Below are 12,411 nucleotides of genomic sequence, written 5' to 3' on the forward strand. Positions count from 1 at the left end.
CTTTATGGATAACACCAGCAGTTTGTCATAGATTGCAAGGATTATGACTTTAGCTACATTCTGTCCTGGAATCACAGAAAAATTCTATAATCCTCATAAATCCATCACCACTCCTATTTCTAACCAGCAGTACAATTTCAAATTGCACGTTTATTACATACATTCCTCTTAGTCAAGTGAATCTTTGAAGAATCTCACTGTACATCATAAACTATGTTCTTGCTTTGCACAAATTCCTCAGACAATCTCTCATGGGGGGAAAAATGAAGAACTATGCTCAGGATTCCTTTCTTTCTTTCTTTCTTTCTTTCTTTCTTTCTTTCTTTCTTTCTTTCTTTCTTTCTTTCTTTCTTTCTTTCTTTCTTTCTTTTTCTTTCTTATCAGCCATTGGTGCCACCAGATTAAATTAAGATGACTGCATTGAGGGAGGGCATTTAAAGCCATCTTTTCACCATGTATCATTTTCTTAATTAAATAACATGCCCATGGCCAAGCTGCTAGTTTATTCTATGGAGAAAACAGTTGCTGTTTATCAGAGGTTGCAATGGTATGTGAAAAACACCTTGAGAAATGGGGCAAAGAGTTGCTATCTAGGGAATGTTTAGGTAAGAGAGGGCATAGCCTACAGCTGCATAATCGGTGGAGAAATGATAGAAGGTGTTGAAGCCACAGGAACCTTGGGAGGAAGTGATCATGCAATATTGGAATTCAACATTATGGAAGCACAAGCAATAGAATACAGTCAAACTAGAGTCTTGGACTTTAAGAGAGCTAATTTCAGTAAACTTAGAGAGAGCTTGGGAAGGATTCCATGGATGAGAATCCTCAAGGGGAAAACAACTCAAGAAGCTTGGGAAATTTTGAAAAGTGAGATAATAAAAGCCCAGTCTACCAACAAAGAGGAAAAATAACAGCTCTCAAAAGAAACCAGCATGGCTGCATAAAGAACTCTCTGATAAATTGAAAGATAAAAAGAACAAGTATAGAAAGTGGAAAGAGGGGCACATAACTAAGGCAGAATATCAGCAAATAGCCCGAGCCTGCAAAGATGAAGTGCAAAGATGAAGTGAGGAAAGCTAAGGCTTAAAATGAACTAAGGCTTGCGACCAAAGTCAAAAATAACAAAAAAGCTTCTTTCAACATGTAAAAAACAAAAAAAGTAAAGGAAATGATTGGTCCATTAGTGGGGGAAAGTGGCAAGAAGGTGACAAGCAACAGGGAGAAAGCAGAACTATTTAACTCATTTTTTGCATCTGTCTTTACACAAAGGGAAAAAACAGTCCAACCTACCCAAACTAGTGCCATAAAAAACAGAATAGAAACACAAGTTAAGATAGGCAAGACAATGATAAGTGAGCACCTGTCCAGTCTAGATGAGTTCAACTCACCAGGACCAGATGGATTACACCCCAAGGTACTCAAGGAACTGGCAGATGTGATCTCAGAACCACTGAACTATATCTTTCAAAGATCCTGGAGCACTGGGGAACTAGCAAAGGACTGGAAAAGAGCTGATGTAGTTCCCATCTTCAAAAAAGGGAAAAATATGGATCCAGGAAATTACAGACCTATCAGCTTAACCTCAATACCTGGGAAGATTCTGGAAAAGATAATCAAACAATGAATCAGCAAGCACCTAGAGGCAAACAAAATCACTACTAAAAACCAACATGGGTTTGTCAAAAATAGATCATGCCAGACAAATCTTATTGCATTCTTTGACCAAGTGACAAAATTAGTGGATCAGAGGAATGCTGTGGATATAATTTACTTGGACTTCAGTAAGGCATTTGATAAAGTAGATCACAACCTACTACTTGATAAGATAGAAAAATGTGGGTTAGACAGCATCACCACCAGATGGATTTGTAGCTGGCTGACCAGCCGTACTCAGCGTGTGGTCCTCAATGGAAACGCATCTATATGGAGGGAAGTGTGTAGTGGGGTGCCCCAGGGCTTTGTTCTGGGCCCAGTGCTCTTCAACATCTTCATCAACGATTTGGACAAGGGGATAGATGGGGAACTCATCAAATTTGCAGACGACACCAAGCTGGCAGGAATAGCCAACACTCCAGAGATAGGCTTAAGATACAGGAGGATCTGGACAGACTTGAACACTGGGCACTATCTAACAAAATGAAACTCAATGGTGGAAAAAGTAAGGCTCTACATTTAGGCAAGAAAAACCAAATGTACAGGTATAGTATAGATGGTACCTTGCTCAATAGTAGTAACTGTGAGAGGGATCTCAGAGTCCTAGTGGACAATCATTTAAATATGAACCAGCAGTGTGCTGCAGCTGCCAAAAAAGCCAACACAGTGCTAGGCTGCATTAACAGAGGGATAGAATCAAAATCATGTGAAGTATTAATACCACTTTACAATGACTTGGTAAGGCCACACTTGGAATACTGCATCCAGTTTTGGTCACCATGATGTAAAAAGATGTTGAGACTCTGGAAAGAGTACAGAGAAGAGCAACAAAGATGATTAGAGGTCTAGAGGCTAAAACATATAAGGAGTGGTTGCTAGAATTGGGTATGTCTAGTTTAATGAAGAGAAGGGTGAGGGGTGACATGATAGCAGTGTTCCAATATCTCAGGGGCTGCCACAAAGAAGAGGGAGTCAAGCTATTCTCCAAAGCACCTGAAGGTAGGACAAGAAGCAACGGATGGAAACTAATCAAGGAGAGAAGCAACCTAGAACTAAGGAGAAACTTCCTGACAGTTAGAACAATTAACCAGTGGAACAATCTGCCTCCAGAAGCTGTGAATGCTCCAACACTGGAAGTTTTTAAGAAGAGACTGGACAGCCATTTGTCTGAAATGGTATAGGGTTTCCTGCCTGAGCAGGGGGTTGTACTAGATGACCTCCAAGCCCCCTTCCAACTTTACTATTATGATTATGATTAGAAAGAGGCTTAGAAGGACTTTCCCTAAGTTATCAGGCTGTAAAAGAGATAACAGGAAATTTGTCCTTTCAAACTCTCTTATATGACCATTCCTTAGGCCAGGGGTCCCCAAATCCTGGGCCGAAGCTCACTACTGAGCTGTGGCCTATTTGGAATTGGGCCCCATGAATGACTGCACAGAGTGCGTATACGCATAAGCAGCTCAACTTGTGTGAGTGGCGGGCCAACAGATACTTGCATGCATATGTGCTGGCCTGCCACTTGTATTAGGGGTACCTGCCATGCATATGCCTGCCATCACTCATGTAAGAGCTGCATGCACATGAGTGTACCAGCCCACCAATTCTGCAATCCAATTCCCCCCTCCCCTTAAGCCAGGGCCACCAAGCCACAAAAGTTGGGGAAGGCTGCCCTAGGCAGCATCTCTTTATTCATTTCTCAAGGTCTTTCTCACATACTATTACAGATGTTCTATGTAGATTTTAATCCTGTACTTTGGAGGGAAAATAATAGAATAATAGTGTTGGAGATGATCATGGACATGATCTGGTCCATTTCCTGCTCAGCTCTTTCTGTGACACCATATTCTATTAATAGAATATTTATAATTTCATATAAATAAGAAAGAACTTGGTTACTGATTATGAGTAAATATGCTGTTTTGTCCATCTTCCTTTAATTAAAAGCAGCATAGTGCTACTGATACTACTAGTTGTGTAAGATTGCTACTGCTTTTTCATGGCTATGTTAGATTGTATCAGCCATAACATTGCTACTTATGATAATAATGTAAACGAGAGATCTATAACTGTGCAGAGATCATTCAGAGTGTGGGGATTAGTCTGCAGTAATCACCTCTTACACTCAGCAATTAGAACATAACTGATGATGGCATGTCCTTGTGTCATATGCCCTACAGGGACAGGCCCTGTATCTTCAGTAATCCTGCAAAAGAGGGCATTTCAGCAGATTACCATGAATTACAAGAGATGCTTAACTGCCATTCCCTTTTTACTAAATGCTATATGGAAAATGCTAAATACCGTATGGAAAATCCTGTCCTCTTTTTCCACTGAGAAAGATCAAAGTATCGTTCAAAATCCTTCAGTAGATTTTTCCTAGTCCAGTACTCATAACTGACATTCCATTTAAACAGTGTCAATTGGATAGGAATAGATATAAAATAAAGTTATCTGTAAAGATACTTGTCTGGGTGTCACCCTAGGACAGGGGTCAGCAACCTGAAACAGTGAAAGAGCCACTCGGAACCAGTTGCCTCACAAAAGGAAAAACTGGGAGCCGCAAAAAATGTGTGCACATGCATGTACATGCGTGCATGTGCAGAACAGGGTTTGACTGAAGAGTTGGGCCAAGGCGAGATATGCACCTACCCTGCATATTTGAATTGATAGGTTGAACTTTTTTTAAGTCCCACTTATTTTATTTTTTTGGACTGCACATGGCAGAGGACTGGGAGCCGCAAGAGACGGCTGAAAGAGCCGCATGCGGCCCCGGAGCCGCGGGTTGCAGACCTGTGCCCTAGGAAGCTTTTTTTAAGAAAACAAATGGTGAGGCCAGAATGGTCAATATTTTTTTAATCAAGGTGAATCTATCCTTAACTCTAAAGAAGAATTGGAATCAGAAGGACATGTCTGTCATGGTTTATATATTTACTATTGAAAGAAAGATTTGAACTAGATTTTAAAAGTTATGAGTTTGACTTTGCAAAGAATGAATTGGAAACTATACTTTGTGGTAATGATGAACACATTATTGCTAAGGTTTATAACCTGTTATTGAATTTGGTTAATGAATATGGGAAGCATTATATGGTCCAATGGGCAAAGAATTTTGGATATAATATAATGCTTTACTATAATGCTTAAACAATGGGAAAATACTGTATGTGGATGAAACGTTTAAAATTTACATTAAATTATAATTTTAAAGACAATTTTTATAAAATGATGTACTGTTTTTATTACTGAATAAATTGTCAAAGATGTATAAAGATATTTCAAATGTGTGTTGGAAATGTAAATGTAAAGAGGGAAGTTTTCATCATTTATGGGAGGCTTATGACAAAGCAAGGAAATATTGGAGTAGGATTCACACCTTAATACAGAAGATTCTTGAAGTGAATATAAAAGCAAAACCAGAGAGTTTTCTTTTAGGTTTAATGAATAAAGAACTTGAAAAAAAATGGAATTTTGATGTTAAATATGTTGACAGCAGCAGGAATGCTTTATGAATAAATAGCAATAGCATTTAAGCTTATATACTGCCCCATAGTACTTTACAGCAGCCCCTGGGTGATTTACAATATAGAAGCATTATCTGCATATTGCTCCCCAAAATTAAATAATGTAAATCATCAGTGGCCAAATCTGTCAACAGACAAGGAAAAGAAAGAAGTAAACAATTTACATGGTCACAATACATGAAAGTTTCAATGACTTCTATACAAAACAGTCCAAAATAATAATAATAATGAAAAAACAAATCTTCAAAAAGAGAGACAATATTTGATTTTAAGGCTATGCCTTCTGGATAGAGGACATAAGGACAAAAAGGAGGACTTGCCTTCTTTTTTCCCAGGCAATTGGCAACTGTATCTTAAAGGAGATTTGACCTTCACTGATTGAAAAACTTGTACATAAATTATCTTGTGAATTAACGTTGAACTAAAACCTTTTGTAACTTTATAATGAAGTGAGAGACATATCCATGCTTGAAAAGTTGGCACTTGAGAAGCTATAAAAATTCAATAATGTAATTGCAGTTCTCTCTCTACAATCCCTTTGCATCTTCAAATACTCTTAAATTTCCAATTCCAGCTTCATAGAGTATGTGGAATCAACAAGATGTTTCACTCTTACAGTTTTAATTGTTCTCCCAAGAATCTTCTATCCAGTGGACTCCTTCCTAAGATGGCTATTGTACAAAAGGGAGCACCTTTTGCCGGCGTTAACTTCCCATCGCCCTGTGCGCTCCCACAGAGAGGGCCTCCTCAGGGTGCCGTCGGTCAGGGAATGTCGACTGGCGGCCCCCAGGGGGAGAGCATTCTCTGTGGGCGCGTCTGCCCTCTGGAATCAGCTTCCGGTTGAGCTCCGGATGGCTCCCGACCTTCGCTCGTTTCGCCGCGACCTGAAGGCTTGGCTATTTGAACTTGCCGGCCTGGACTGAGGGACTGGGATTTTAGATCTTAAATTTTAAAAAATTTTAAATTTTAGAATGTGTTTATTGTTTAGGGCTATTTGATTTAATTTTATTTTAATTTTTATACATTATGTGTTGTTTATAGTGTTTTAATTGCCCTGTACACCGCCCCGAGTCCCTTCGGAGAGGGGCGGTATATAAATCCAAATAAATAAATAAATAAATAAATAAATAAATAAATAAATAAATAAATAAATAAATAAGGAAGGAGATTTTTCTTTTCTGTTGATTTGCTAATTTTGCTGCCAAAGCTGGCTCTTTAGCAGCTTGCCCTTTGGATTTGAATGGGAACACTTAAGAATAACCCAAGACAGGTTTTGGACAACCATGTACCCACTTGGGGCGAAGAGTCTTCAAGACTACAATTCCTACTGGAAGCAGTAGAAAACAGGTCATCCATCTTGGCTGTTTTGAATAACTTTTGTTTTCCATAAGGAAAACTTGAAATAGTGGAAATGTTTGGATTTGATTTACATCTATATTGGACTTTCAATACAGGATTTCACATTTTATTACCTTGAAAAAAAGTGGAGATTATTTTTTCAAAAACCTTTTTTATCCTGGACTGAAACTGAAATATCTAAAAATATACTCCTTGCCTCTGCATTCTGAGATATATACCCTCCCTGTCTCTGAGGAGTTTTATCTCTCTGTTGCCATGTTACACCAGAGCAACAATGTATCAGATTACAGAGAAGAAAAAGTGGTTCATAGTAAAAAAAAAAGAGAAAAAGACTGGTAATATGCAAATCCAAGTTGGAAACTTTTTAAAACAGTGTGACGAAATAATAACGATTACAAAAAACATACAAATGCAAGTAACTTAAATTAGATTCACAAAAGAAATTTGATTCGAAAGTGAAAGATTCGGTGAAGGAGACTGAAAGAGATATGAATGTTATAAATTTAGAACTGGATGAAGGGATTACGCATGCCTTCCCAAAGTTCAGGGCTTGCACTCTTTTACAACAGCTGAAAACTCACTGAACTGGTTTGGTCTAAGAAGATGGAAGGAGAATGGATTTATTGATTCATACTTAAGTCAAAAACAATTTCAGATGGATTTTTGGGGGAAGATAGATTGACTTTGGAGAATCTATTTTATTTAACCAGACAACAATTGATAAGAGATAGTATTAAGAAACAGTTATTCACATGATTCAGGAGAAATCAGAATTAGCTGTTGGGAGGACTTGGGATAGATAAGAAACCGTGGTAAATTTTCTGTTGTATTATTGAATACAATAATAGTTCATTAACAGAAGGTTTTGATATTTTACTTTTGCCTTTTGTTTGTTTGTTGTTCTGTTAACTATTTGGCCTTTAATATAATAGGTGGATGATCAGTAATAATTTGTAAACAGAATTAGAAGTTTGAAAAAAAATGGGGGGCCTATTTCACAAGGGGTGGGAAATTAATATTGTTGTAATATATTTATCAGTATTCAGCTAGAGGGGCTAATATGTGTATATAAGTTTGTGTTTTTTAACGCACTTTTTAATGTTTTGCTTGTTCGTTTTTTGGTTTGCTTGCTTCTGTGAATTTTGGGGGGAGTTTTTTATTTTAATTTTTGAATAAAATAAAAATCATTTTTTTAAAAAAAAATAAGAATCTTCTATCCACTGCAAAGTTCCATTTTTCCAGGTAATCTGAATATATGAGAAAAGCACACTCTATGGGGTAAATATTGTATGTTTCCTTAAGATATATTTTCAAGATAAGTAGTATGAGTTTAGCAATATCATAATCAGGAATATTTCATATCTGAAGAACAGAAGGTACATAAGAGGAGTCATGAGCTATTTGTCCATACTTCAGACATAATTTCCTGGGTCTGTGCAGCTATCATGCAAAGTCAATTTAAAACTATATTCATTTTAAGAACCTTGTCCATGACATGATAGTCTTTTTTTTTGTTTCTCCGTATGAAAGCTTGTCTTCTTTGGCCTCTTTTTCATTAAGGATGGTTATACTAGATGTCTCTACATAGCTATGTGCTTCCTTATTATTGTCTCTAATTATGGAATATGAAACAACATTTCCTGACAAAATATTCTTCCACAACTATTGATATAGTTACAGCTTTCTTAAAATGCAGTGGACTTGATAAAAATAGAACTCTACCCCATGCTATAAACCACATGTCTTCCAGTTTCCAGAAAACATCTAAAATTTCCATTTACATACTGTAAGTTACAGATTCCCACTGGTCCCCAAGTCCCAGAAATGTTTGCTTAAGGAGTAAGTGTACTGGCCTCTTATAGGCCTCTCACCTGTACGCCATCCTTGGGAGAGACGCTGGTGTAGACTCTGTCGGGCACTTTTGGCAATGAGAACCGCCAGGTCCTCAAAGTTCAAAATAAACATGATGACAATTCCTTCTTCATTCTTTATAGGGACCACATCCACTAAACAATGAATGCGTGATGCTGCCATGAAAAAAAAACAACAGGTTGCATTAAGCTATAAATTAACATAATCTACACTTCAGTCTTTACCATATCAGAAACAAATCATCTGGAGTAAAATCAGTTTAATTTAAAACATCGTAACTGAAATGAGTTTTTTGGGGGTATAGTGTTAAAGATAAAGATGGTATTCTCTACTCTTTCCCACTGCTCAAGTGACTTCTTGGTTAACACTGCAAACAAAGTAATAGATGTTGTCTAAATTTTTACAGCTACATAATGAAAGAACTGACAAGTATAGTCATATTATTTCTAAAGCCAAATATCTTAGGAAGCTAGAATTCTATTTGTATATAGGACAGCCTTATAAGATGAGATAAAATTGCTTGACAATCTACATAATGATTCAGTCATTGGAAAGTGTTGCTTCCTCCAAATAGTTCTCCGTTGCCCCCAAAATACCCTATATTCAGATAAACAGCTCTTTTTCTAATCCATGTTATTTTTCCAATTTACAAAAGCAATGAAATTCATAAGTGAATTCTATCTCCTTTGTATTCATAGTAATCCATAATATAAAAAAGACACAATATTGTAAATAAATACTTAAATTTATATTTTTAATTTAATTTCTCACAAAGTATGAATTGATAAACATATTTTTTCATGGGATCCTGTTCATATAGGAATTCACAAAGATTTAATCATATATATATATATATATATATATATATATATATATATATATATATATATATATATACACACACACACACACACATACATATACGGTACTTCATTAATATATAGAACAGGAATACAGAAATGTCATCCCATTTCAGATTAGAAATGATGAACCAAATTGTTCAAAGTCAATAGATGAGTTCATGACTGAAGTAATATAGAGGTGGATTCTATCTTCCAGAGAGAACTCCCTAGTGTCTGTTTTCCACAGTAAATTCCCCTCCCCCAAATTGTTTTTTCTCTTCTGAGATGAGTTCTCCTGTACTTTAAAGTTTATGCAGTGGACATTCCTCCTCCTCCTCCTCCTCCTCCTCCTCCTCCTCCTCCTCCTCTTCTTCTTCTTCCTCTTCCTCACCTTCCCCCTCCTCCTCCTCCTCTTCCTCCTCCTCTCTCAATGTTAATGTATTAAATGACTTTTTCCTAGAATGTAGTGATTTTAGGACACTGAAAAAATAGTATTTGAAAAAAGTGCTATTCACACTATATCTCCAACATGAGAATAATTAAATTCAATGTATATACAAAAATAATAATTACTTAAGGTATTAAGGAACAACTATCCTCAATTTCAGTTTAAGCCAATAAACAGAGTATCTATTAAGTTGCTCAAATGGGTTAATTAATATATCATACCAGAATTGAAGTGTGAAGCTCAGCAATAAGCAATAAAATATTATCAGCAAATATTACTGATTTATATTCTACTTAGTTGTGAGAAAACAGAAGTTATTATTTTATCTAATAGCATAGTCTAAGCGTTCTAAATGCATTTCAAAAAATAATGGAGAAAATTAATATCTTGGTCTAATATCTTTTTAGGGTAAAAAAATGAATGAAAACATCGACTAACTTTCATTTTAGATTTTGAAATTGATATAGACAGGTTGAGAACCAGTAGTGTAGAGGTTAAGGCATTGGGCTAAAAAACTAAGAGACTGTGAGTTTTAATTGCACCTTAGGCACCTGTGCCTTTGAGACAATCAGTGTTAGCTCTAGAAAGCAAATAAAGGTAAATAACTTCTGAAAAAATCTTGACAAGAAAGCTGCAAGGACTAGTCAAGGTAGTTGCCAAAAGTCTCTTGAAGTACAGCCCCTATCCCAAAAATATGATAGGTAACAAACACATACCTATAGATTTTATCAGATTTTTTTCAACATAAAGCAATAGAATTGCAGCTTGATAGTTTCTGTCTATCCAAATCAATTAAATCCACTACCAGCCAAATATTATTGGGCCACTATCAAGCTTTGATCATTCTAATTTGATCATTGTTTATGGTAGAAATCCAGTGGTAGAATCCTCAAATGAGGATTCAAATACCTGAACAACTGGTTCTTTTATTGGATGCAGGCCTGGGCCTCCGAGGCCTAGAATGGACTTCTGGAAGTGGCATCCATGCACTTCCGGCGGGCTGTTCTAGGTCTGGAAGACCTCCTCCAGGGCTCCGAGGCCTAGACTGGACTTCTGGAAGCATTGTGCATTAAGCTGGTTCTCCAAACTCAGCAAAATTTAGCTACCGGTTCTACTGAACTGGTGTGAATCCCACCACTGTAGAAATCACTTGCTATTGTAACAAGATTTAACAAGATTTTAATATCTGCATGAATCACCACGATGGGACAATAATTAGCACATATTTATGATTGATTTGTAACTAGCTCACAAATGACATTCAGTGTATGATCCTCAATAGAACTACATCTACATGGATGGAAGAATAAACTGGGGTAACCCAAGGTTCTGTCTTAGTCCCAGTACTCTTCAACATCTTCATAAATGATTCAAATGAGGGGATAGAAGGGGAACTCATAAAATTTTCAGAGAACACCAAGCAGACCAGAATAACCAACATCCTGGAAGAATCTCATCAGATTAGTACTATAGATAGATAGGCCCTATCTAACAAAATGAAATTCAGTGGTGAGAAAAGTAAGGTTTTACACTTAGGCAGAAAAAACCAAATGCATAAGTACAGAATAGGTGGTACCTGGCTCAACAACAGTAACTGAGAAAGGGATCTAGGAGCCATAGTGGACACATTTAAATATGAGCCAGCAATGTGCTGCAGCCACCAAAAAGTTAATAGGGTGTATTAACAGAAGGATGAAATCAAAACCATGTGAAGTGTTAATGCCATCTTATAATGCCATGGTAAGACCACACCTGAAATATTGCATCCAGTTTTGGTCATCATGATAAAAAAAAGATGTCGAGACTCTAGAAATAATACAGAGAAGAGCAAGAAAGATGATCAGAAGACTGGAGGCTAAAACACATGAAGAACAGTTGCAGGAATTGGGTATGTCTAATCTAGTGGTCTCCAAGATCACTGCAGATGGGGACTGTAGCCAAGAAATTAAAAGATGCTTGTTCCTGGGGAGGCAAGCCATGGCAAATCTAGACAGCACACTAAAAAGCAGAGACATCACCCTGTCAACAAAAGTGCATATAGTTAAGGCTATGGTCTTCCCAGTTGCAATGTATGGCAGTGAAAGCTGGACCATAAAAAAGGCTGAGCGCCAAAGAATTGAGGCCTTTGAACTATGGTGCTGGAGAAGACTCCTGCAAGTCCCTTGGACTGCAAGGTGATCAAATCGGTCAGTCCTAGAGGAGATCAACCCTGACTGCTCTTTAGAAGGCCAGATCCTGAAGCTAAAACTCAAATACTTTGGCCACCTAATGAGAAGGAAGGACTCACTGGAGAAGAGCCTAATGCTGGGGAAGATTGAGGGCAATAGAAGAAGGGGACAACAAAGAATGAGGTGGCTGGATGGAGTCACTGAAGCAGTAGGCGTGAGCTTAAATGGACTCCAGAAGATGGTAGAGGACAGGAAGGCCTGGAGGAACGTTGTCCATAGGGTCGTGATGGGTCAGACATGACTTCGCAGCTAACAACAACAATCTAGTGAAAAGAAAGACTACAAATAATATAAAGCAAAGATAAAGGTAAAGGTTTCCTTGTTCAGTCATATCTGACTCTAGGCTATTGTGCTCATCTCCATTTTTTGGCTGAGAGAATTAGCATTATCTGAAAACATTTTCCATGGTCATGTAGCTGACATTATATGTTAAAGGTGCATGGAATACTGTTATCTTCTCACTGAAGTGGTATCTATTAATCTACTTG

The 12,411-nt window shown here is 37.2% G+C and overlaps 1 protein-coding gene across 1 annotated transcript in view; it reads right to left on the reverse strand.

Moving 5' to 3' along the window:
• The window catches only part of KCNH6 (potassium voltage-gated channel subfamily H member 6), a gene marked incomplete at its 5' end in the record, with an annotated part of 131,285 nt that overhangs the window by 39,928 nt on the left and 78,946 nt on the right, over nt 1-12,411 (reverse strand). Inside the window, one exon of the mRNA XM_081344614.1 lies at nt 8,405-8,560. Within this exon, the coding sequence (XP_081200740.1) occupies nt 8,405-8,560 (156 nt within the window). The remainder of the gene's footprint in view (nt 1-8,404; nt 8,561-12,411) is intronic.

This window comes from Vipera berus (assembly GCF_964194415.1).
Source record: "Vipera berus genome assembly, chromosome: Z".
NCBI lineage: Eukaryota > Metazoa > Chordata > Lepidosauria > Squamata > Viperidae > Vipera > Vipera berus.